Source organism: Siphateles boraxobius, unplaced genomic scaffold (assembly GCF_051911475.1).
Source record: "Siphateles boraxobius isolate OS27281-9 unplaced genomic scaffold, OSU_SipBor_1 6, whole genome shotgun sequence".
NCBI classification, from domain to species: Eukaryota; Metazoa; Chordata; class Actinopteri; order Cypriniformes; family Leuciscidae; genus Siphateles; species Siphateles boraxobius.
The window spans coordinates 24,763,696-24,791,200 of NW_027509186.1; the positions used below are offsets into that span (position 1 = coordinate 24,763,696).

At 37.3% G+C, this 27,505-nt stretch overlaps 2 protein-coding genes across 4 annotated transcripts; both read right to left on the bottom strand.

Moving 5' to 3' along the window:
• Positions 1-2,934: 2,934 nt before the first annotated feature.
• Positions 2,935-10,458, bottom strand: LOC143716154 (sushi domain-containing protein 6). 2 transcript variants are annotated; one of them, XM_077208369.1, is made up of 5 exons: positions 10,349-10,458; positions 5,607-5,714; positions 4,675-4,872; positions 3,921-4,059; positions 2,935-3,392 (listed from the first exon to the last, which is right to left on the bottom strand). In XM_077208369.1, exons 2-5 carry the CDS (start codon positions 5,698-5,700, stop codon positions 3,065-3,067), a joined length of 759 nt encoding a protein of 252 aa, XP_077064484.1. In that variant the 5' UTR covers positions 5,701-5,714; positions 10,349-10,458; the 3' UTR covers positions 2,935-3,064. The 2 variants fall into 2 exon arrangements, with proteins under 2 accessions (XP_077064484.1, XP_077064483.1); XM_077208368.1 differs by lacking the exon at positions 10,349-10,458 and adding an exon at positions 7,334-7,473.
• pak4 (p21 protein (Cdc42/Rac)-activated kinase 4) lies at positions 8,973-27,209 on the bottom strand. 2 transcript variants are annotated; one of them, XM_077208358.1, is made up of 11 exons: positions 26,990-27,160; positions 19,132-19,279; positions 17,965-18,186; positions 16,564-16,784; positions 16,037-16,469; positions 14,864-15,322; positions 14,532-14,665; positions 13,858-13,984; positions 12,433-12,558; positions 12,202-12,336; positions 8,973-12,119 (listed from the first exon to the last, which is right to left on the bottom strand). In XM_077208358.1, the coding sequence occupies exons 3-11, from the start codon at positions 18,163-18,165 to the stop codon at positions 11,964-11,966; spliced, it is 1,992 nt and encodes a 663-aa protein (XP_077064473.1). In that variant the 5' UTR covers positions 18,166-18,186; positions 19,132-19,279; positions 26,990-27,160; the 3' UTR covers positions 8,973-11,963. The 2 variants fall into 2 exon arrangements, with proteins under 2 accessions (XP_077064473.1, XP_077064472.1); XM_077208357.1 differs by lacking the exon at positions 19,132-19,279 and having other exon boundaries at positions 26,990-27,209.
• Between the last annotated feature and the right edge of the window lie 296 nt (positions 27,210-27,505).

The window sequence follows — 27,505 nt, forward strand, 5'->3', positions numbered from 1 at the left end:
TATAAGTGAAATAATTTAAACTATTTGCAAATAATATTTTCATGTTTGCATACAATGCATACATTCTCTCTACATGAATCAAGGAAATGTAGCATATTTTCAATTAAAATAGGCAACATTTAATAAAAAAGAAAGGAAAATCGTGTCATTTCGGTATTGAACATTTCTATTGTAAAGTAAGCTAGAGTTAGTCATCCTAACAACAAACAGCGGTGCATAATGGAGTGCATCAAAGCAGCATCAAGAATATCAAATACATTGCAGTGAATCTCTTATTTGATTCTTAGGTTTATTGCCAATAATAATTACAGCTTTGGGTTGGTTGCTCTGTGGTGATGCATGTATGGTATTCTGAACGTTGTTCAGTTTTATTCATTACTGGCAGCTTTCACAACAATACTGGTAAATGAGCAAAACAAAATATATTTGTAAATGTTTTAATTAAATACTGTGAGAATCATGTTCAATCTGATTTCATTGCCACAGCTGTGTAGTATAGTAAGGAGGTTGTTGACAGTATTGCATTCTGCATTTTACATGGTATTCACTGCCCAATATTGTTTGTGAGAAATAAGTATTTTTACTCACAGTAACTTTCCTTATAGAATGCTCTAACATATTTTTCAATTTCTTTTCTCCACCAAACAGCTTAGGAGATAGTTCATCCTAAAATGAACAGATCTACCTCTAGTCCACCTTCATTCCCACACCCACCTGGCCATCAATGTTTCATTGCTCCTTGCTCCTTGCAAATGTTTTGGGTTGTTTTATTAAAGCTCATTATAATCTCTGAGACTGGTATTATAGCTGCAACACTTCCTAGGGAAGGGAACTTTCGTGTAAGCCGGTGTTCTGATAGAACTCGTCAAGCAGGAGCAAGTTGTGGGCCATATTGCTCCGAGATCCTCCAATCAGCACCAGGTCATCAGTGAAAGCCAGAGTCGTTACTGGACCTTATTTGTGACTATATTCACCTTTATGCTTTCATCAGTTACTATATTAAATTGTTTCCTTAGTTTTTTTTTATATTTAAAGATTGTTTAAAAGTTTAATCAACTCTGGAAAGTTAATGGCGTTAATTCTGTGAGGCAATATGAATCAACATTAACATTTGTATATTGTTTCCTCCTAAGGCTTCTTCCTCATACATCTACAAGGGTTTTATTTACCATGCACCTTTTACTTGCTCATTGGGAGTTTGTATGCATCATTATTTGGAACAAAATAGGAAAATGGCTTGGTGTGTGTTAAACTTTTTCCGTGCATGGCATAGTCAAAGAACCACCTGACACAAAGCCGTGGATCACTGAATATGCATTAATTGCATTAATGAGAAATTGAACAGGTGTTCCTATTAATCCTTTAGGTGAGTGTATATATATATATATGTTTTTTTTATAAGTTTTTTTTGAAAATGACCTATCGTTTCGCGAGAGAAGACCCTCCTCCTCAGCTGTGATCGTGCACAGCATTTTCAAGCACTTCAAAGACCTTTGAAACTGCAATGATTTGGACTTCATTGATTTGGAAAGACGTGGATATCTTGGATGGCATTGGGGTGAGTAAATTATTAGGAAATTTTCATTTTGAGGTGAACTAATCCTTTAAGACCCCTTGCCAAGCCTTAGCGCCGCCCAATACACCAGTGTTTTTCACAGCAGCACTTGTGTGCATTAGTACTGCGCTTTACCTCAAGATGGGGACAGGGCCTACTGCCAAATGTCTCTCTCGCTCTCTCGAATTTGCAACATGAACAGTTTTGCAAGCATATTCTGTAAACAACTGGCCAATGTTTAACCTCAGTTTGCACCAGATTCAAATAAATGTTTTACTGTATTTAACTTATTTGAATAGAAACTTGCCATCTTTGAGTGCAGAATCAGGAAACCGCTTTAGCCTTACACAATCTACTGACTATGAAAAAAAGGCCCAAAGCAAGTTTATTCAGACAGAGTTTATGTAGGTCAAATGTAAGTGTGTAGGTGTCTTGCTCTCCTTTTCTGCTTATATGAAACAAATTCCTCATGATATCCTCTTATGGGGCTGGGCTTCTAAACCAACATTGATCTGTGTGCCCAAACTAGTTTAAAAACAACTTTTAACAAGCTTGACACTGTATTAGAGCTGTTATGACCTCACCATTACACATAAACCACTGCAATTTGGTTTTAGGGAGGATCAACCTCTGATAACCTCAAAGTAAACATGTTAAACACCACTCAAAAACCCTACAAAGATTTAAAATCATTTTAATAGCAAATATTCCATTCATAAAGTTTTAAAAATGTATAATTAATTTTACATACAATATTTGTGCAGAATTATATACAAAATGTAAATGTTACATATCGTAAAATAATTGAAAAATATAGCCTAAACATTCAATGTCCATTCAGCAAGCATACTTCAAGTCAGTTCCCGTTCTACATGTTTACGCAATATTTAACAACAGATAGATCTATTCAGGTGGAATATATATTCACACATATTTTCAAAAAAATATATATGTGTGTGTATATATATATATATATATATATATATATATATACACACACACATATACATATAAAATGCAATCCATCAGTCAGCAGGCAAAATCTCAGTCTGGCTATGACATTCAAGCAATCCAAATGCTCTGAGAAACACTTAAATGAGGTGAAAGGTCAGGTATCAATCAAAAGGAATAGTCACCCCTAAAAAGTTAACCAAACAGCATCTCATCCTCACAGATATAGCTGGAATACCTACAATATTAAATAAAAGTCATTCATCAATCATAAAAGTCCTTTAGACACCTCTTTCCCCTCACGGAGGGGAGATGATAGCCACGTCTTCAGCTTGCCAGTGAAAACATCAACAAATCTATATTGCAGCAGGTCACCTAGAAACACAATATATTTGACCAATAAGGTCATTGCAAAACATCTGCACCAGTTTTCACTGGTATTTTAAGCCACAAAAGGATGAATCCACAATCAAAGGTTGAAAGAAAAGTCACAAGGACTCCTGTGCAAGGAAATGAACCATCAAAAAGCTAAAGGGGAGTTCATTTATAGTCCAGTAATTAGTTGTTTTTATCATCAGAAAGTGCACTTTGCAAAGCCCGTTCATCACTGTCGTTCCCAGTGTCTCTGGATCTTGACTGGACCTCTTCATAAGGTGGCGGCGGATTCTCTGTGCTCTGATTGGCTGTGTCGGTCCACTGATTCAAATCAGACCGTATGAGCGAAGTCAGCGGACTGTGTTCTGATGCGTCCTGGGCCAATAAGAGCTGAGTGGGTCCACGGAACGGCGGGAGTCGCTGGCCCCAACTGCTGTAGATTGCCTCCTCATATGTGGGAAGAGATACAGGTAAACCATCCACCACAAGGTCCAACTGGTCTGAGGAACGCCTGATGAGGATGATGCAACAGTTAATGTGATGTTGAGATCCACCTCATTTCACAACATGGAAGTATTAAGCCGTTTTCTTTGAATGTGCGAGACTTCAGAATCATTAACTGCTATAGGTAAATAACTAGAAGAAAAACAGTGCTGTAAACAGTAAAACTGTTGAACAAAGCTGAATTTCCAGCATTTTCCGGTCTTCAGTGTCACATGATCTTTCAGAAATCATTCTAATATGCTAATTTGGTGCTCAAGAAACATTATTATTAATAATGATGAAAACAGTTGTGCTGCTTAACATTTTTGTGGAAACCATTATACATTTTTAAGAATTCTGTGATTATTAGAAAGATCATAACGAACAGCTTGAATTTGAAATAGTAAAGACATTTATAATGTGACAAAAGATTTGTCACTTTTGATCAGTTTAATGCATTCTTGCTTAATAAAAATAGAAAATTCTTTCTGACCCCAAACTTTTTTTAAACTGTTGTGTGCATTTCATTGCTTTTGGGACAAGTGAAATGATATACCGTTGCGTTCGGCAGGAGAGTAGACGGGATTTGATGACCAAACAGGCTGTTGTTGTGAAGAGGAAGATGGACACTCCAATAGCAGTCGTAGCCACACTTGGGATAGAGTCCATTTTTTCTTGTTTTCCGACATTAATCTCTGTTTAAAAAAAACACCACACAAACCATTTAAAGATTTCCGTCAAAGAGCTTGAAAAAGTACCGACATGCAAATTAAGCCCGGATGTGGAGCATGTTTTTTTGGAATAAGTGGTTGAGTGACAGATTTACATCCTTTGATTCGGATTCTATGATGAAAACATTTTCCGAAGGCTTTACGTGCATCACAGAAAAAAATAAAACTGGTTAGTTTGGTGACTTTGCTGACTTCCTGCTCAAGCAGTTGGTTTCCTCTCGTGATACATTTCAACTCAGATAAGGAAGTGAATGCAGAGAATGAAGCATCATGGTTTCCCCCCTCTCCCTCCCCCTTTGGTTTAGGACTTTACTTCCCATCCGGGCACCTGGGGTTTATCTAGGTCATTTATTAATCGTTCTTGCTTGTGTAATGCCTTTCTCCAACACATTTCCTTCATTAAAAAAGCAGAATTATTAGAAAACTGATGCAAGACGAAAGAGTTTGAGTTGTCAGCATACGCTGCTTTCAGTCTTTTGCAGAAGTCTTTTACTTCCAAAAATAGTAAAAGGTTGGATTGCAATAGTTGGGCTAGGTATTCGGGCACAAGCAAATGCAACTATTTTTTATTTTTCTTACCGGGTCGGGATATACAGATGGGCACTTTCGGATTCCATTGCCCATGTTGACACTTTGAGAAATGGGGGCGTTTGGGTAGAGTGTAGCCGGGCTCGCAGAAGAAGCGAATGAAGCTGTTTTGCGGGAAACCCCGACAGGGAGAGGGTTCACAGCGGAAACCTCCATGCTCGGATATGAGCGGGTGGGAGCAATTCCTGCCTTCAAATAAAAAATAAAAATTAGAAAATTACATTGAAGGTAAATTTCAGCCCTTTCATGTAGTCCCTGACCCATATGCATGTTCGTTTTATGTATGCATGTTATGGTTATGAAACCTTTATACCATTCAGTGTATTGGTTGCACAACATGACTTTTGGTGAAGAACATTTTACAATAATAAATAACAGTAATTAATCCTTTTTATAAATAAATACAATTTTATACCAAACTAAGAATTATATTCATAACTAATATATAATAATGAATCATAATTCAAGAATTTCAGTCTTTCAGTGAATCTTTTTACATCATTATGATCAGGACAGCTGTCCAACCCTGACAATCTTCTGTTTTAATACATTTTGAAATGTAATTTATTCCAGTGATGCATTACTCCAGTCTTCAGTGTCACATGATCCTTCAGGAATAATTCTAATATGATGATTCAAGAAACATTATCATCAAGATTGAAAACAGGTTTGGAACAGGTCGAATTTAAGTCTATACTGTCAGTTTTGATCAACCGAATGCATCCTCGCTGAATAGAAGTAGTCATTTCTTTCTAAATAAAATACCCCTGACCCGCAAACTTCTGAACCATAGTGTATACAAAGTTTCATAAGTGATTGCTAAAATGACAATTTGATTATCTTTACAAGCATCATTCAAAGGAAGTTAATGGCTGGTTATCTGGAAGAGGAAGATGTGGTATGCTGAAAGGAAATCGTCATACCTGAGGTTAAGTCTGTCAGAGCAGCCAGCATGAGAACCCCGCAGCTCAGGGCAGTACGCAGACATGGCAAGAGAGACAATCGCTGTGCAGACATCAAAAACACCTGTCCTAATAACAGACAAACAAAAAGACTCAGTAACTCACATATCAGCAGGTCACATACTTTATCACGGAGTTTGAGCCATTCCATTTACTGTGTTGATGGGTTAGATTTGAGCGTCATTCGGAGATGCATTTCACAAGTTTTTACATGTGACTGCAACCTCACCAACACGTGGTTAATGGTTTAAAACACATTGGTTTACAGGAAGAGGAGGGATGCATCTACAGCTGGCCGTGTAACAGCTGGCACACTCCACACCCAGCCTGTTACCATAGAATAACACAATTTGCACAACCCAGAGTGCAACTTCCCATGCCAAAGTGTTGAATGTCACAACATTCAATAATGGTCTAAAAATGACTGCCAGCTTTGCCGCAAACCGGAGGAAGATGTACGCAAACATGTCAAGAACCCTACACACTGAATGCTTGCTTTGATATCTGCAAGGGTGTAGTCATCTGTAAAACATGAGGGTTTGTCCCTTGCTGGCAGCGAGACATTTTTACTCAGAAGCTTGGCACAAAACAGACCACAACGTGGGCGGCTTGCTGCCTCCTCCTTTACTAAATGCATTAATAAACTTAAATGTGAATCCACAATCTTTAATCATTAAAGATTGTGGATTCACATTTAAGTTTATTAATGCAATTTATAAAGTTTAATGTTACCAGTATGTGCATTTTGCAGGATTTCTGTATGTGGGCTGCATAGTGCAATTCCAAGTTATATTGTGTGTATATTGTGTGTCACTGCATGGTTGTAATTACACATTAGTAATAGACCAATAATCAGTTGATAAATGGAATAAATGCAAAGCAACTAAATAAATGAAATCCAAATAATTTAAATTTGCAGAAAATTGATGGCATGAATGTTATTATAATTATTAAAATCAGAAATAAAACAATCAAAAAAGCTCTGTATATGACATTTTGGTTATTGAACAATCATTACAAATTATCGGTCGGGGGAAAATATATCTACACATGATTTTTACTACACCATTACATTTGTGTAAATGATGTTGTGACAAAAAATGATCTCTTGACAGCAGTGTATATCAAAGAACGGCGTTAAAGCGCTCTGCTATAGGTTATTAATATGCATTTTTCTGTTAACCGGCAAAGCTATAACGGGTATGCTGAGAACATCACTGACACGCAACAAAAGAGAACTGATCTTTGATTCTTCTGCTCAGCAAAATCAAGCCATTCATCTACAATTCTAATTCTGTTCGTCATTGCTGTGCACTAAAACCCTGCACAAAACCCATGTGTGATTCAACAGCATCATTCAGACGCTTACGGTGGGTTTGTGAAAAGAAAGACAGGTGCACAAAAGCTCTATAGTAGCATCATATTGTTATAATATATGCGAGTGTTATAAGCAAATTCGGTTCATACCAAAAAACAAGTTGGCCGTTGGATTTAGAATTTTATAAAAGTAACTAATGTTCACACTGCCCCAACAGACACCGGCACACACTGATTGATCATGCTCAAACAAACCCTGCCTGACCAACGCCAACAGAGGTTACGCATTGATCCGCCAAAACCCAACAAACGATTGGCGATTGTCTACTAGATGTGAATTGGCCTTTAGTCTGATTCAAAATGAAACTCACCTGGAAATGCAGCTTGCGGTGATGTGAGGTTTTAAAATCGATTTAGTCCAGTCGGTTCTTTAGTGTGTTTTTATTTACAAGGGGTTCGTCACAGATGTCATATAACTGAACGCAAAACCTCTGCCACCCCGGCTGAATTTCAGGACTTGATTCAACAAGTGCATGTATTCCCGAGCAGCTGTCAGATGAGTCACCGCACAGCTGAGTTATCATGAGCTGCTCGAGCTCTGATTGGTCGCCATCATGCACGATCAGGACAGCCACGCCCAACAGCGACGAGAGCGGAACGCCCACATTGACCATCATATTCTGGAAACCGAAAGCAATTCGTGGAAAACAACATTGTGGTTGAAGCCTATTATTTATACAAATATTGTCACGACCACACCTAAAGCACCCGCTTCCCCATTAGCTTAAAGTCTGAGGAAGATGGAGATAACAAAACAGAAGTGATCAAAAGGGTGGATAAATGAATCGCCTGAAAGCAAAAAAGATGAGATGTGAAGTGACAATGTCTGTATCTCAAAAGCTTATGAACTGCTTATCTAGACTGCTTTTCTGGGCGCATTCTAATGTTTTTGATGTTGGATTCATATTAATTGTTTTAACTTCATGTCACTGACGTATCAGCATATATAATCTTAAAATACAAAAATTATCTACAGTGCCTAGCATAAGTGAACACACCCATGCTAAAGTTGACTAAAAAAAATATCATCTTTTGGAAATTGATCTTAATGCCTTAATTTAAAAAATGAGAAAAAATCCAACCTTTAAGGCCACCAATTTTCTTTGTGAATGAATAATGTATCGTAAATGACTAAATGTTCTTCCTTAAAATACAGGTTGCGCAAGTCAGGACACCCCCATGTTAAAATAAGGAATTAAAAAAGCCCCACATCATCACATTCCCTTCACCATACCTAGAGATTGGCATGTTGTAATTTCAGTTAGGCTACTAGCTGGTTTGATTTGCATTGAGAGATGATCTTATGGAAAGTGCCCCATGCCAGTCTCTAGGTATGGTGAAGGGAATGTGATGATGTGGGATATTTTAATTCCAAAGGCCAAGGGAACTTTATCAGGATGTATAGTATCCTGGATCCATGAAATAACTGGCCTTTAACAATTAAAAAACATCCTGCCTCTATGGGAATTTAACATAGGGGTGTCCTGACTTATGCAACCTGTATTTTAAGGAAGAACATTTATTTACGATACATTATTCATTCACAAAGAAAATTGGTTGGCTTTTTCCTATTTTTTTTTTTTAATTAAGGCATTAAGATCTATTTCCAAAAGATGATTTTTTATTCCACTTTTTAGTCAACTTTAGCATGGGTGTGTTCACTTATGCTATCCACCGTAATTATTATATACAGTGTAATTACAATGTTATAAAATGATTATTATACAGTGTTATATATATAATGATAAAATGATGACAGTCATTGTCAGTACTTTCCCAGTTAACACTATCTAGATAATTACCACGTTACCTAGAAACAGATGCATGCTCAACAAAACAAAATGATTACGATACATCCTGCAGAAAAAAGAACGTAACAGTCCTCCGAAGACTCTAGCAAAATCATACTACCACATTTGACTTAATGAGTGAAATGCAAGAGCCGAAAAATGTTGTTTAAAACTGTATTTGGAAAAACAAAAGAAAAAAATGTATTTTACCACCAGTAAAAATTCACGTTATAAAGGGAAGTCTGACATTGGTTGACCACCAAAAATGACAATAAAGAAAAAACATCAGAACTATGAACAGTATGAACCATTTTACATGTCACAAAAATGAAGGCCTGTCAGTAGCATTTCCAAAAGGATGGTGAAGATGATTTTAACATATTAGTCCAAAGTATGTCTGTCAGATATGGGGCAACATCAAGATGATGTCAGAATGCCAGTGAGGACAAAGTTCATGCTTCTATTCCACCTTCAAAAACAATGTTTCTTAAAAACTATCTACATGATGAAAAAATTATGATAAAAATCAAAAAAGCAGTGCAAGATTAATTAGAAACCTATTAGGCTTAAAATAAGTTGTCAGCAGAACACGGGCAATCCATTAGTTTTAATGCAGTGAAAATCTGAGATAGAGACAAAGTGATAATACAATGTACCCTTTCCATAGAGCATTTGCAGTACTGTTTGTGAGCACCAATTTTGAAAACTTAACACAAAAAAAGCAGATTACATTACCACACAAGAGAGCATACTCTGATTGGCCCTGGGAATGAGATTCAGGAAAAAAAAGAGAAGTAATTTCTGGAAGTCATTCAACACATTTTGAGACGATCATGCATTATGCCATTTTGCTCACAGTACAGTGTTTTTCCATTAACAAAATCCAATAACATAAGGCTTGTGGTCAAAGGAGGTATCCTCTTTAAAAACAGTCAATAGTCATTAAATGTTGCAGGTTTATAATATATAAACAAAAACCATTGCATGGCTGGTCACAATGCATTTGTTCATTTTCAGTTCTGCATTAAAGATATTCATGCATTGAGGCATTTTTTTCTTTGTAGAAATGCTAAACTTATCTGTTGCTTCAGTGCACTGAGGATGTTAAACAACAATCTACAATCCCTACAATATTTCACAGATAAACGTAAGCCTATAAAACGCTACTCTCAATTTCATTATTCATCTCTGAATATACATTTAAATGCTAGTGTATATACTTTGCTTCAATGCACGATTGTCATCATTGTTTCACCTTCTGAAAAAGTAACGCAGCCAAGCATGTAAAGAAATACCATTAAAAACTTTTACTGGTGGAAAAAGAAAATCCTAATAATGTTTTTATATTAATTATGTCGGTCATTAACTTTCTCAAACCTTCACATCTAGAGTTATGGTTGCTGTTACAGTTTAGGCCATCAGCAAAAGGATTTTTTTAGAGAAACTCAAAATATATACATTAGCTACCGTTTCAGTCTAGGATTAATCTCTACAATTCATCTTCGAACAATTTGTAAAATACCGAATGTAACTGACCTTGATCTTCACACAAATGTGCATTCACTCGATTCTCTTTAAAGATTCAGCTTGTACTCATGTGGAGTCACTACAACAAATCGAAATATTTAAACGCCTTTCAGTTTTTTGTGGTTGTCAGCGTTTCAACCACTTTGGTCCTTGATCTTTGTGACGAAGCAAAAAAGATACACAGTCTTAAAGGGATAGTTCACCCCCAAAATGAAAATTATGTCATGTTCTTCCAAACCTGTATGGCATACTTTCATATGTGGAACATAAAAGATATTTTACACAAAATGTTTTTTTTTTTAGAATGAATTACAATTTTCATTTTTGGGTGAACTATCCCTTTAACGCGATGTGATGTAGTGTGCTTGGAATACGTTTGGAATATAAACTTCCAGTATTTCAGACCATCTTTGGTTGTTCCATTACTCTTCTCTTAAATCCTTGAACATGTCATGGCACTCTTATAATAAAGAGCAGTAGTGTAAGTTACCAATTATATGAGCATTCCAGCCTATACTTTAGTGTGTGGGATCAAGCGCAATCTATAGGATCCACTTCCTGTGAACAAGCTCTCATGAAATAGAGCATACGTGACTCTCAACTATACACTGGTATAGTCCAGCATCTCCTTCAAAACGAATCTTTCAGAGAAAGGTAAAGATGTAAGCTACTTAGCAGGAGGATTTAAGCACACATGAACGGACATTCTCCTGCAGACAGCCCTACATGGAAAACAACTCGATCTCCTCTGTGGCGTGGCGCTGTGGTGAAAGTTTTGGAAGAGAAAAAACCCTACACCCAACCCTTCCCCCCCCCCCCATTTATTATAAAAAGTGGAACAAAGAATCGAAGGAGGAAGCTTCATATTGGAGTGCAGCTCAATCTCAGAACAGTGTTTTAAACTATCACACTGTCACTCAAACACACTATGAAAACAAAACCGATATAGCTCTCTACTTTCATTAAAACAAAATTAAAAAGGGTCTGAAACAAAACACCTCCAGTGTTAACCATTGCTTAGTGTTGTACCAGGAGCCTAGTGTTTCTTGTAGTCTTTTTTTTTTTCTTCATAAAGTAAGAGGTTTTTTCTTCAGTAGTTGTTTTCCTGTTCAAATGAATTAACGAGTAGTGTGGTCCTGGTGCAAAAGATGAAGTGCAGGAAAAAAAGCTTGAGGTTTGGAACAAATCCATCAAATTGTTGCTTTACATTGAGAGCAGATTAGAATCTGCAATCCTCCTTAACTCGGTTAACCCAAAAGCAGTCTTAGAGGTCAAGCATAAAACCACTGAGAACACATGTTCTGGTGTTTCTGAATTAGCCAGAGAGGAAAACCTCTTCGAGCAGAACACTGTGAAGGATCTAATCATGTCTTTTTCATGTCACCAAATGGGGTGTATTCTAAAGGTGTAAAAAAAATAAAATAAAATAAAAAACAGTGGTACAAATGTTTGTTTCAAAAAGGCCTCTCAAGATTTGTAGCATCAATGGCCTTTGCTCCTAACATTGACCTGTACAATCATTTCAGATGTTTAAAGTGTGCAGAGTACAGACTCCATCTTTGCATCTGGGTCTTTGCTTTGAACTCAGTAGAGGGCCTGACAGATCCCGCCCTGATTTCTCTTCTCATCTCATGCGGTTTTGTCTCATGAGGGGAACAATGCAAGAGGGAGGGCCCGCTTTACTCAGGAATGGATGCTTTAGCAGCTCTTGAGCTGTGGCCCTCTGGGCAGGATCTCGCACGAGCATCCTGTCCAAGAATCCCTTGAGAAGTGGTGAGACCTATGGATACAGAACAACATTGTAATGTGTAACATTAATGAGTTTTTTGCCTTCATGGTTAAGCAAGAGGTTACAGGTCTACCTTGTGGAGGTTTTTGAGCTTGGGTGGCAAATTGTCTCGGATCATTTTCATAGCTTTGAGAGGAGGCTCATTGAAGTACGGCGGCTCTCCATCTACCATTTCAATCACCATAATGCCAAGTGACCAAATATCCACCTGTAGAAACAGTTTTGTTTTTATAAGCTTCAATAATGTCAGCGGTAATGCAAACAGCAAAATAATATGAAAAAAGTAAAGGGGGATGGGACTTGCCTCTGGTCCATACGGGAGTCTTGATATGAGCTCAGGGGCCATCCAATAGGGCGTTCCTACAAGAGACTTCCTGCGCTGTACCTCTTTAGAGACCTGGGCACAAAAGCCAAAGTCTGACAGCTTCACCTGCAAATGAGAATTGGGATAAAACCAAAAGTAAGAGGAAGTTATATTACCTGCCAAAATAAATGGAGACTTTTATTTAGGCTTGCTTCTTCATTGGCTGGGATTGACCTATTATTATTATGGATCTATAGTTAATTATTCCTCTTTTTAAGTGTCTGAGCAAAACTTGTGTAATGACAACAGTAATCCGCACATGTCAGTCGTCCACAAAATTACATGAAGTTTTATGATTCACACTGTCAATTACACTATTTACCTACAGTGCTCTTCGCAGATCACGTGCACAAGTATGCATGCGAGAATTTGAAAAAGCAGCTATATCGTATTGTCGGAACTTGTATGTTTTTGTGTATATATATATATATACACACACACAAACATGTATATACACACACACTCATATTTATATATAACCACAACATTTATAAATGTGTGAAATATGCACTGGTGGCTTAATCATTTTTAATTAATATCATGTGCTCTAAAATATTCACTGTTACATGATATTACACCGCAAACGAGCATGTGAAAGTGAAAAAAAAAAACTCTGTTTGCATCACAAATAATTCCTTGAAGTATTTTCAAAAAAAGCTTTTCAAATTTTCTGTGAAAGATTCTGCAATGCTTGCTTGACTAACTACACAAAAAATTACCCTTTGGTATATTGCATGAGAAGCAGCATCAGACATATGCAACAGGAAATGAAACATGTAAGGTCAAACACAGACAATCAGCCCCTGCCGAGAAACAGAGGGTGGCTTAAAGAACTTCCGCCTATTTCAACCACAGACATGAAACAAAGACCCTGTTTAACAACCACTGCCTATTTCAGAACCATCAAAAAGAAGATCTGGGTTTGGGATCATGGCCAGATATTGCAGAGTTATATTTGTGTGAATGCATTGACAAGCATGTAGCTAAAAAAAAGAAAGAAAAATGTGCATCACAAGCGATGTTCTTTTAAAACCAGGGGCTATTTGAGGTCTCTTCAAATACATAAATGATGGTAATGTTCTTGAGGTTTTGGTACTTTGTCAACAATTAAATTCTGATTTAGCTCACTGCACACTTAAATGGCAAATTTAGGTAATCTGTTCATCACAAGAGAAGACATGCTGGTCTGAGAACACAAAAGAACAGGTCTGTCAAAAACCTGTTTAAAGATTAACAAAAGGTTCTCAGAAAACAACACTACAATGACAGCGAGTAGGACAGTTTTCTGATCTCATAACAAGTCAAAACATGTCACCCAACGGCAGACAGTAGGGCCAAAGAACTGGTTATCTGTGAGGGACTTACTCTGCCATCATGGGTGAGAAGAATAGAATCACTCTTGATGTCTCTGTGAATGACTCCCTGGGAGTGAAGGACCGAGAGCGCTTTCAGAACAGACAGACACACAGTGGCGATCTGCTCCTCATTCATCCTGAAAACAGTCAAACAACATAACTGAAATGTTAAACATTGAATGCAATCCTTAAAGCTGATAAAATGATCATAAAGGCTGAATGGCAAAACTGGACTGCTGTGATACCCTGCCACCTAGTGGTACTGCATTATTACTCAGTAACAGGTGAACAGCTATAAATGTGCATATAATGCATTTCATAATAATTGTATAAGAAAATGTATAATATATTGAAATATTTTTTTCTGTCACAAAGACAATATAATTATTTATTTCCTAAATATGTGGTCTTTTTCATACTTTTGATCATATTTTCATCTTGGTGGCTTAATAGGCATGCTGCATTAAAATAAATGTAAAAAATAGACAATTGCAAAACAAAACGTTATAACAATTAATTTTAAACAGAATCTGAAAATAAATAAAATAAAAAAATAGGACAAAAAAAAGCAAATAATTTAAAATTAACAGAACGATTCATTATTTTAAACCGAATCTAAAAATACGTGCGATTAAGAGCATAACTGAAAAACAATTGGTGTTTGGACTTCTGAGAAATACTTGCCTGGTATGTGTGACTATGTCAGTTAAAGCTCCACCCTCAAGGAACTCCATGACAACCCAGAGTTCATCGCCCACTAAGTAACTGTTGTACATCTCCACCACGTTCTCATGGTGATAGTCCCGCATGATCACCACCTTAGAAACAAGAAACGCAGCAAGCAGACAGTTTCTTTTTAAAAAGTGGCTAAGGAAAGAAACGGAGGAAAATTAACCAGCAATAATATTTTTCACAATGTCTTTATGTTTTCAGCTCCTATGTGCTGCATTATCACACAAAAACACCTATCTGAACAACCAATTATAACACAGTAATCACGTGTGGATTGCACCCACCTCGTTAAACAGCAATTCTCGTCGCTGCTGTTTTCGCAGATCCATCTTCTTCACCGCCACCAGCTTGCCTGTGGTCTTCACTGTAGCGATACAAACAATGCCAGTGGAACCTTCCCCAATCTTGATGTAGTGGTCTAGATAAGTGCGTGGGTCCCCGGGGTCAACCACCATCTGTAGAGCAGCACGGAACTGCTCGTGGGAGACCCGCTGTGGCTCCCTCTGAGGTGAGCGGGCCTGCTGCGGTGGTGCAGCCGGGGCGGATGGTTTTGGTGCCGGGGGAATCTGCTGGGTGTGAGGAGGCTCAGGGCCTAAAGCTGGGTGGGAGGCGTGATGCTGGGGCTCTGCTCTGTGTTGCCCCTGAGAAGAAGTTTTACTGCCGCTGCTGCTGCCTCCACGGACTGCCCCAGTAGAGGGGGCGTTGTGGTGGGAAGGCTCATGAGATTTGGCTGGTTTTAAATCCTGCAAAACATGGATAAATGAGAATTGATTTATGTTGTGTAACAGTACAATGGATCTGTGCAGAAGCTCATAAGTGACAGCAGCCTAATAAACCTAAAGGTCTCAAAGAACAAAAGACAAAGAGAAAGTCACTGTTTGCTCTTGACTGAACAACTTTCTTATTTTTAATTGTAAGCAATGATCTGCAAGACTATCCAGTGTTATTTTATATTTGATTTACTTTTTTTCATTTCTGTAGTATTTCTTATCCAAATAATACCATTAGACTCACCTGAAAAACTTAAAAGCCATGTTTATTTTATTTGTCTTTATTCTAATGTATTTATTTGTGATATCATTTGCAATTTGCTTATTTGTTCTTATTTTATTACTGACTTGTCTTTTTTGTAAATTCAGTATCAAATATAGCCTCCCTGTGCTGTGTGAAAGGTATTGCAACAAAACTACCCAAATTATCAAAATAATTATGAAAGAATAAAAATATCTATATGCCAGTATATATGGCAGTTTTTCCCATGGTTTTGAAAATGGAATCGGATATCGATATTTTTCAAGGTATCGGATCGAACTTAGAAATTCCAGTATCATGACAACACTAATATATATTATATAGATATATTTTATAAAATACAAGCAGCCCACCCCTACAAAAACCATCTATAATTGTTCATATTCTAGAAACATAGTAGTATATTTAGTTTGATTTCTGTATACCTGACCGCTGGGGCTTCTTCCAGAGTCACTTTCAGCACGTGGGTATGTGTTGAATGGTCGGCCAGTCTGCTGTGCAGTCTTTATTACTCCCTCTGTAACAGGTAGGTTAGGGGTGCGGATGTTTGGTCCAGACAGTGGTCTCTTCTCACGGGGCGACTGTGGGCTACTGTCCCTTCCAGTGTAGCTGGATTTGGGCCTCCTATCATTGGCCCCCTCTCTCCTTACTACCTGATCATGATGATCACGTGGTTCTCTATCTCGGTCTCTGTGCTGGGGCGGTGCAGCTGGCCCTCCTGACCAGTCAGGCTCTTTGTGTCTGTTGGGCTCCTGACCGCGAGGCTGCTGGTGAGGTCTGCTGTCCTCTCTGGATGAACGGGCTGGTCGCTGAGACTGTCTGGGATCAGCACTTGGGTGCTCCTGACGTGGTTTCTCCCTACATGGACAAAAAAACAGCCTCACTGTCAATATTGACATGATAGTCACTGGAAACCAAAATTTTATTTTGAAGAAAGAGATCAGTTGTGCACCTCTCTTTGCTGTCTACATAGCGATCAGAATGTCTGTATTGGGGGTATTCTCCGTTCTCGTGGCCACCTATTGATGATCCGGAGTCTCTGCGTGGTGGTGGTTGTGGTGGTGGGCTGCCTCTCCGCAGAGAGTTTGAGCGGATCACTGACATGGTCTCAAACTCATCCAGGAGCCACGTGAGAGAGCCATCGTCACCGATCTTACGACCCCGCACGATTGCCTGTGCAATACAAACAGGTTATGAGGCATTTATGGAGAATAGATAAGAGGGAAAAGCCAAAAGATGACAAAATACATATACACACAGAGTAGTGTTGTCAAAAATATCTATTTTTTCAATACTAAAATATATAAAAATATTCCAATACTAAATTTTCCGTGTATTTCCATCAATCTTTGTAAAAAAATTCAAATGCAATGAATATTCAGGTATCGGTACTGTGTATTGGCAAGTACCAAAAATGAAAGTATCGGTATCGGATCCCTAGTAATTTGTTTGTTTACTTTTTTTTGTATATTCAATTCAAAGTTTGAAATCAAGCTTCCTTGTCTTGTAAGATATTGCAACAAAAAAAATTACCCCTTTGTAAAAACACAAATACTTTGAGCGAGAAAAAAATTAGGTGAGATAATTATAATGGTAATTGATCAATGCTTATATGTGAAAAGCCTAAATTAAAATCTGTTCATCATATAAAGCGATCATATCTCTGAAGAAAACTTAGATAAAACTGCTTGATTCATATTGCTTACTGTTACGGTGGGCTGGTTTCACAGACAGGGCTTAGAGTAAACCAGGAATCAGGATTAGGCCTTATTTCAATTAGGACATTTAAGTAGCTTTTATAAATGTGCCCTAGAAAAAAAACATTACTGGTGTACATCTTGAGACAAAACAATGACACTGACATATAAGAAATGTCAGAGCAAACACACATTTTAGTCTGAGACTAGTTTAAGCCTTGTCTGCAAATCCGGGGGGACGTGTCATGTAATTTTTGAAGCTTAAAAATATTGATTACCTAGACTTTCAATGGATGGACCAAAAATTATGAGATAATAATGAAAATATCTATATGGCAGTTTTTCCCCATGGTATCGAAAACAGATAGCTTTCATGGTATCGTATTGAAATTAGAAATTCCAGTAACGTCGTGACAACAGTAATACAGAAGTTCCAAGTCTTCCTCTCACACATTCAATTCAGACAGCAAGGTCACACCAATTTTGTAGATCCAGCGACAGGTAAAAAAAAAAAATGAAAAAAAAAAATCCAATTTTGGAACAACCTTTTTTTTTTTTTATTAATAAATAATATCTCATCGATTGTAACATACAAAAACTAAAAAGCTTAAATCAAAACATAAACCAAACACACAAGCTGACTCCTTCCCTCTGACCTTGCGTGGCTCTACAGTAGTGATGACTGTGGCGTCGATGAAGGGTTTGGGCCTCTTGGCCGTGTCCTCAATGAGGCTCTGCCATTGGCGCGGAAGCCCCACGAACTTCTGCTCATGCTCATCAAAATCAGTGTGGACACGATGCTCAAAGTTGGAGGGTGCCGAGATTTGGACACGTTGCTTTTTCTTCTTGCTGAACATGGCTGCAGAAGATCATCAGACCTAGAACCAGGGAAAGACAAAAATAATTATCTGCCATATCATTCAGTGAAACCTCAGTGAGTCATACACTACCGTTCAAAGGTTTTGGGTCAATAAAATAATTTGACAAATTAATACTTTTATTCAGTATAGATAAAGACATTACATGATACAAAATTAAAATTTTAAAAAAGCTGTTCATTTTTTATTCAGAAAATAATCTGGGGGGGGGGGGGGGCACTATCACAGTCTCCACAAAAATACAGTATTAAACAGCACAACTGTTTTCAAAATTGAGAATAATAAGAAATGTTTCTTCAGCACCAAATCAGCATATTACAATGATTTCTGAAGGATCATGTGACACTGAAGACTTCAGCTTTGCCATCTCAGAAATAAATTACATTTGAAAATATATTCCAAATATTCAAATAGAAAACAGTTATTTTAAATTGTACAAATATTTCACAATACTCCTGTTTATATTTACTGTAATTTCGATCAAATGCAACATTGGTGAGCATAAGAGTTTTCCTTTCAAAAACAAAGAAAAACAATCCAAACTTTTCAGCAGTAGTGTACTGCACATCGTAAGAAATAACTTGATAGCAATTAACACTAGCCTGTTCATTCACAAAACATTGGGAGAGACACACAGTCAGCTGTTCATTTTAAAATGTCAGCTCTCTCACTTCACTTTCCTGAGCATTTCAACAACAGTCTCTTTATGCAGTACAAAACAAAGCAGTCCAGCTCTCCATGCTTTCCCTTTTCTCGCTTTTGCCCTGCCCATTCTCTCCATGGGAATCAGAGACACTCCCAGAATCCAAATACTAGACTCTGATATGATTGGGCCGAAACCCCCTCCCACACCTGACAGGCTGAGCCTGGGAACACTCAGCTGCTTCTGGGACGATGCAGCAGCAAGAGGCATTTTTCAAAAGAGTGAAGCATTTGAAGTGTAACCTGATCTTTTGGGACGATGTCAGCTGGGGCATGAGGTCACAGCTTCAGGAGTCTTGGAATCCATGTGAATGTTTTATGAAGTGCTGGTTTCCAACATTGAGGGTAATGAAAACATTCAGAGCCAGTGAAGAACTCAGAAGTTGCAGAACTGGAAAGTATTCAAAATAGTTTCCGGAAGCATATATATATATATATATATATATATATATATATATATATATATATATATATATATATATATATATATATATATATATATATATATATTAGGGCTGTAACGATACACCAAACCCACGATTCGATTCGTATCACGATTTTTGACCCACGATTCGATTCGTATCGCGATTCTATCACGGGGGCGGGGCTTGAGGGGGCGGGGCTTGTGGTGAAAAAAAGAGATTTTGAGAGAAGAAAAAAAATACCGGTATTTTTATTAAATAACATTAGGAAAAACCTGTATAATCTAAACACCAAAGAACAATAATAACTATGCAAATTATTATACTATACGGCAGTGTAGGCTGCTGCTTTTGGGCTGTGTTCTGTACTCCAACTAAATTGATTTCGGGATGGTGCCGTAATATGCATCTGCATGTTGGACGTGTTGCCGGTCAATTGAGGATTAATTTAATGCACTTTCTGAGAATTTATATTTCAAGTTTTGGCTGCAAATTTCACGTCCAGGATCCCCCCTTTAGATGATTCTCATGGGGGGGATTTTTTTTGTTTGAGGGGAGAAAGGGGGGGCATTTTTTCCAAACAAAATTATTACATTTATCTTGCCTAAATGTTTGCGCTCATTGCATTTTTACAATGGGGTAATAGCCTATTGTTGTTAAGAATTTACACATCACAAGGAAGCTTGATTTAAATTGTTTAATTAAATTGAAAAAAGTAGCACAAATAAATACAATAGAATAAAGATACAAATAAAGACAATTAAAGAGAAAAGTTTTTGAATAGGTCTAACACTAGTATTTATATACAAATACTGAATAAAGTAATCAAATGGAAAATAACACTGGGTAGTATTTTAGTCCTGAATAAATTAAATACATAGGCTATTAATCCTGATTCCTTTAACTTAAAGCCATCTTTTGTTGTTTTGACAACAAAATTAATGACAGACACATATGGCTGCCGTCACTTTAAGAGCTAGTGCACGGATCCTGTGTTCATTATACTGGCATGCGTTTTATGTTTATTAAAGACAAAACCGACTATAGCCTATTTAGAGTATAGCCTACTCACAAAGACCGAAATTGACAATTTTGCGTGTTAAAGCAATATAATCCGCGAAAAATAGTTACTAGCCAGCTGTTTTTGAGGCGGATTTTCTATGAATGTGCGCATAGAAAATAATCTCAGAGAGCGCGCGAGCACGGATTAGTTTAAAATCGCTTGAATGTTTAAACTGGTAAGACTTAAAAAGACTTCAGTCACGATGCACTGCTGGCCCGAATTGTGCAAGTGAATATTCCGTCATGTCCCGACCTTACAGTCTATGGTCCCGACTCCAAAACGCGAGTGTGTATTATCGCCGCAGCGCTTGATGCCTGCCTTGCACAAAACATTATGAGAAGAGATAGAAGACGCGCGGCACCGCTGAACACTCACGCTGTTTGTGAAATTGCGTCTGGAAGATAGTTGTTAAAAGAATGATTTTATTTTATTATCTGTGTGGATTACGATTGCGGGAATTTCCCACATTATAAATGGGAGACCTGCGGGAATGATTAGAATTATGCGCAATACCCGCGCCGAAATTCGAGCCCTGGTTCTGGACAGGAAGGATAACTCTGGGAGTTGGAAGGGGTGTGATCGCGATTCTGCCTTCTCACATCGCGATACAGGATCGTGGACCTGAGTATCGCGATTTCGATTTTATATCGCGTATCGTTACAGCCCTAATATATATATATATATATATATATATATATTCACTAGAAAAAAAGCATGCACAAGCACTGCAGAGGAAACATCAGTTTACAACATGGTGATGAGCAGTCATAACTCATTTGACATTTTCATGAGCAACTGCGTCACTCATGCTAGCAACTTTTTACTCATCACTCATGCGTATAGCAACTTAAATATACCTTAGAGAAAGCTGGCACTGAGGGGACCTTTCAAGGCCACAATAATAGGTGCATTTACATGGAGCATTGTATTCCGAGTAGGGCTCGGTATCGAGTTTGATCATTTTTAGGCATTGACCGAATTGCCTCAATACCATCAAATATCAAAAAATGTCTTGTCTTTCAGTACCAAATTTGTAGTGTGCAAGCGTCCCAACCCCCATAGATGTAAAATATGTGGAAAAATCAAAAGTGTGGCTACATTTCACCAAGCTTGATGCCGACAGCACATTATGCAATATTTGTTGCCAGGACCGGCAACACGAGGGCAGTTTACTCGTCAGATTGATATAGCCTACTATTTATGATTGTAAAATGGCACAGCTTTTTAAATATCTGAACGTACACTCTTAACATCAGTCAATTAAGCATTATATTATGATAATCAAGCACTATTTAATGATACTACTACTACTACTACTACTACTACTACGTCAGCAGTCGCTCTAAATTATTTAATTGAATCAAAACAGGGACCATAACCTATGAGTGCCAGGCAAGGAGATTGTAGTTTGCACATTATTTCCACCCAACACCGGAGAAACCAGCATATTTTCTGCTTTTTCTTAAAAGCTGAACAATTCCAAATGAACGCTGTTATTTTGACAGAAAAATACAAAAAAGAATATCGTTGTAGTGACATTAGCGAACATGTATAGCGCGTCAATTCTGCGTGGCATGCAAGATTCTCTCTCTTTGTGCGCAAAAAACACAGTACTGTCACAGCAAAGTGACGGCAAGTTGTGCACCTTCACACTAGAGTTTACGGTTCGTCAAATACAGGTACACTGCGCATCCATTGAGCTGAATTGCAATAGTATAGATCGCTTGACGGAGAGCTAAACTCAAGTGCGCAGTCAGTTGTCAGCCAGCGAGTGAAAATATATCCATGCTAAACTTTTACTTAGCCTCTAACACATTGGCGAGTACAATCTAAGAATTTATTAGCCAATGGCTAATGATAGACATTATTTAGTCGCCCAGAGTGAAGATTTACTCGCATTGTAGAGGGTTGCATTTAGTCAACTAGGTGAAAGCACATTGAATATACATAAACCGGAAACAAAAGAGTTGTAGCCTAGGCTACCATTTCAAAATGGAAGTGCGTCATGAAGCTCAGTGCATTGTAGTAGCCCATTGACAGACAAATATGTTAACTACAGATATTAACAGAGTACGAATCACGAAGCAAATGAGTTAACAGTAAATGTTACATAAGTAAATGAGTGGGTCAAGAAAGAAAAAACATTTGCATTAAGCTGAGCTGGCAAAACAAATGTACAACACTCAATATAGTCGTGTCAATGCTAAGGAAAAAGGAAGCAATTTCAAACCCAGCTGAGCTTACGATTACATGCTATACAGAAAAACTGAGGCTGTTAACTTGCACCTGTGAGATCGTTTCTTTGGAACAGGTGAGGATCAAACATTAGTGACAGGAGCAGGTTCTCTAGCAGAGATCTACAGCTGCTTCACACACAGGACACAGTAATACAAATGCACTACAATACTAACACAATGTGTAAATTAATCATTTTTCCTTAAACACTTCCTGTTCTATGAGCATCAGTGTTATCAGCCCAGCCCACAGAAGGTTTGACATGTTTACAAAAGAGCACCAATCAATCAGGCTTTGTTTCTGACATTAAAGTGTAAAGCAGTTAAACTCGAACAGTCAAACACTTCCTGGTTGAGTCTGGCATTCCAGACACATACCATTATGCACTGGTGAACAGTGAGAAAGACGTCTCTGTGGTCAACGCTCTCAAGACGAGCCCTGGCCAGGAAGACTGTCTCTGCGGATTGGCTTTTAATAAGGAGAGATACTGACCCCTCAAAACGGCCCGAAGAGTAGGGGAAACAATTCAAGTACACTGATATCTTTGTAAAAGTTTGTACTTATAAAGCTAGCTTAGGAGAACCAGGCCTGCAGTGTTTGTTTTTACAAGAGCACTGCGAAAACAGCTTGACCTTGGAACTAAACGCTGTCATTAGAGGTCTTCTTATCAGACCAACCCAGTGTTTACAGAACCTGCTGCTTCTGTCTACTAAAATGCTGTGATTAAAACAAGACCAAAGCAATGCTGCTAGTTTTAGACAAAGTTTTCCCACCAATTCTTCACAATTTCCAGGCAAAAAATTTAATTTTACACACATAACTAGGGGTCTCAGTTCTCACTTTGAATAGACATGGATGTTTTTATGTTTCAGGCCATTCATCAGAAACAAAACACTGAGTCTCCTTTTGAATATTCCAGGTAATGCATGTATAATGCAACAAAAACAACAGTGCTTTCTTGTTGGCCAACAACCGTTATTTGTTATTCAGTCATTGTGCAGCACTAAAAGCAGTAGCCTAACTCCAATGTGATAATGTCCCACAATGCTTTGCATGTGCTACATACACAAAGTCTTTATGTGAACTTGACTGCAGGTCAGAGCTTGATAGAGGGCTTTCTGATGGAACGGATTACACATCTCACCAAAGACAACAGTACAGTGTCTCACAAAACACACGTGCAAGGTTGAAAAGTGGCATCACTTTGCAGCTGATGGGTAATTAGGTAATGCACTACTGAACAACTTGCGTGCAACAATAGATTCAACTCAGTTACAAAGTAACCTTGATCATTTAATCCATGAAATACAAACCAAAAGAACTAGTAAATAAACATGCTGAAAACGCTCGTTTTAAAACATTAGAAAATATTGTTGCTTTCCTACAGTGTAAAACTGAATTCTCTCACAGTAACACACTGCCCAATGAAACAATAAGCATTCTACATACAACCAAAAAGTTCAAATAAAGTGAGATGAGCCTTACTGATGCAGCTTTATTGGCTGCCACTTGATGCTTTATTAAAAAGCTTTTGGTGATGGCTTATATACATTATTCAAAGGTTTGGGGTCAATCAGATTTTTTATTTATTTTATTTATTCATACTTTTATTCAGCAAGTATGAATTAAATTGAAAAAGGGGCAGGAAACGACTTTTATAAAAGATTATATTTAAAATGAATGCCCTCTCCACAAAAAAAAAATGTAAGCAGCACAAGCACAACTATGTTTCTTGAGCACCAAATCAGAATATTAAAATGATTTCAAAGGATCATTTGACACTGAAGACTAGAGTAATGCACACTGAAATGGACATGAATAAAACAACTTCAATAAATAGGTGGAATTTTTATGATGTGAATCATGAGGCAAGTAAAGATTCACACCCATATTAAAAATTTTAAAAGTTGTTTTAAAGTGTAATAATTTCTCACATTATTTCTGTTTTTGCTGTATTTTTGATAAAATAACTGCAGCCTTTTTTCAAAACTCTTACCGACAGCAATCTTTTGAACAGTAATGTATATTTGTTTTCCCCAGATAATTCTAATCAAATACCAAAAACATTATTTGAAAAATTACTTTTGTAATACCCAGACAAAAAACAGAAGAAATAGAACAATAATTAAAAGTCCTTTCCACATATTGGCTAATGGAAAAAAAATCAGTAATGGTTGCACAAAAAAAAAGTATCTTTTGATCAATTGTGACGAGGTAATGTTGTCCAGACAGCAATTTCCATGGGGCAGACCTGAAATTTATATCAGAGCTCTAGACAAAGAAACACAGGAAACTGAAAAAATTGCCTCTCAAGCCAGAAGAAGGGACAGTCTCATTCAACCCCCTTTTCATTAAAAATGATCAGATTAATTTGAAATTCGAGTCAATGACATTGCGAAGCAACACAACCGGAAAACTGAATGTTTAACCCCTATTATACTGAGTAAGCAGAATACAACATTTAACACTTTGTCTTTCAAAAGCAGTGTTTAGGTTTCACATTTATTCTTTCATTTCAAACTTACTGAGAAAAAGTCAAACGCTGGGCTAAAGTAAGCAGTAGCATGGGAGAAGATTGCACATTATGAGTGACCCTGTCCGGCACGGAAGTATTTAAGGAATGTTTGGAGTGCCCGGTACAGACTGCACCCCTGACTGAATCTCCCATCACACCTCCTCGAAGCAGACATATCCTGACAAACTCACGGCTGCTGGAAACAAGTACAGGACCAAAGAAAGTGAAACTACAACCAACGAGGAACAAGGAGTAGAAAAAGATACAAGAGATTATGAACAACAACCCCATTACCTATTGAGTAACTTGTGAGAGTGTGTTATCACTCTTTATAGTAATTCACCATCACAAAGACAAAGGCAGCATTACAATAATATGTCATGTTACACACATAATTATAAAAGCACAGATAGACTAAAAAACTATTAATTTCTAAGGCCTAATGCCTATCAACATGATCAAAACGTTGCAGAGAAACCTGTCATACACAATCTACTACATGCCTTCTGCCCTGTGATTGATAGTAAATAATACTCTTTAGTTAGTCAAAGTCCTTTTAGTATAATGGTAAATGTGTCTGCCTTCAGTTCTTGGTACACGTGTATTTTTATTGTGCAATCTTTAATGAAATCATTTAATGAGATGATCTTTAAAATATAATTATCTCATTATTATTGCGAGATATCAAATGACTGATAATAACTTAGGTATATTCATTGTATGCAAGTAGTCTGCTGTACTGTTATAACAAATTCACTGACTTATGTCACAAGGCAAACTATCAGAATTTTATCTCTTTTAGACAACATTTTTCTCAGTTTGGCCCTCTGAATAAAACAGGTGTTTTTTTCTGAAGGTGTGAGAGCTCCATATTATCACAATATCATACTATAAGGGCCATTAAAGCCTGATATGATACAAATGCAGGTTTTATTTTGCCAAAAGTTTCAATAAACGGTACTGTTCCATTAAAACAAGCTGACATACTGAATATATTGATTGATTAAACAATTGCTTTACACCCCTTAGAAAAGGAAGGTCTCTTTTAAACGATGTAAACAAAGACTCATGTTGCGATTCATACACTAAATCAACCACTCACCAATGGTCTCTAGTATCAACTTAGCTCAACACGATGCTTTTGAGAGACGCAGCCCAGAATCGATACTACATCTGAAACCATATACTGCTCACTCAAAACCATCGATACCAAACAAAGCACGACTACAACTTGCTATAAATTTACATTCGGGAGAATCGTTAGATGGTATGTGAACTTTGACATTATTATTACATGATATTCTATGTAAAATAAACTAAAATAGCTTAGTTACTGTATGGGCAGTGTCAGCATCATAGCTTCTTATAAGACACGTAAAAAACGCAGCCACATTATAGGGATTAACAAGCTCTAACAGAAGTTAATTCATTTGTGTTATATATTTACTGTATTATGTCACTAGTCGCACCACCAGTAACGCGAAAACACTTTAGTCAAACTTTCAAGTAGTTTCAGGCACCTTCTGACACCAATATAACGAATAATTTATTCATTTCCAAATAGCAATTCAGGAGCAGCTCACAAATATATCTTTTTATCCGAATCTTGAGTGAAAAGTGAGTCTGGAATGATGGCATAAACTTCAGTGGTATTAGAAACGGAGCAAATTTCCAGTTAGTATCTTTTATCACTTAAAGTAATGTTTTGACACTCGGTAGACCAAGCTACTTAGCTAGCTGTGAGGAATTAGCTAAATTAGCACGACGAACAAACTCACTGAAACTACAGGCTGACACACAAAACAAACTGCGATGGCACACAAACGACTCTCGTTTGTAATACAAATCGTGTTTTAAAAGTCCTACCTGTGGTGAAAAGAGTGTTCGCTGAAAAATAAACTTCATATGGTCGGTTAAGTGTCTTGCGAGTAAAGTTAGCTTCAGCGGGCTAAGTGCGCGTTTCAGTCTCACTGAAGCCCTCACGAGCGCGCTGCTCGTACTCTCTGCGCCATATTCACGCTGAACCTTCATCCGGGGAACTGACCACCGAGCGCTGGCCCCAGCATGCCGTGCTCACAGCCACAGTAACTTGGTAATCATCATGTCACATTAAACATTTCAGTATAACATTTTTATGTATGTGTATTTATTTATTTAATTATGATTACTTTATATTGTTAATAAAAAGTCTGATAATTCTATGTGTACTAATTAAGAAATAAACATATTTACGATCAAAAAGAGTACATTAAGATTGATACAATAATTCAATATGATAAATTAAGATTATTATTTTATTTCTCCAGCAATATTATTAGGCTACTCAAGTGTATTAAAACCACATAGAAACATTATTTGTGACACTTCGGTAGATGTAAATCC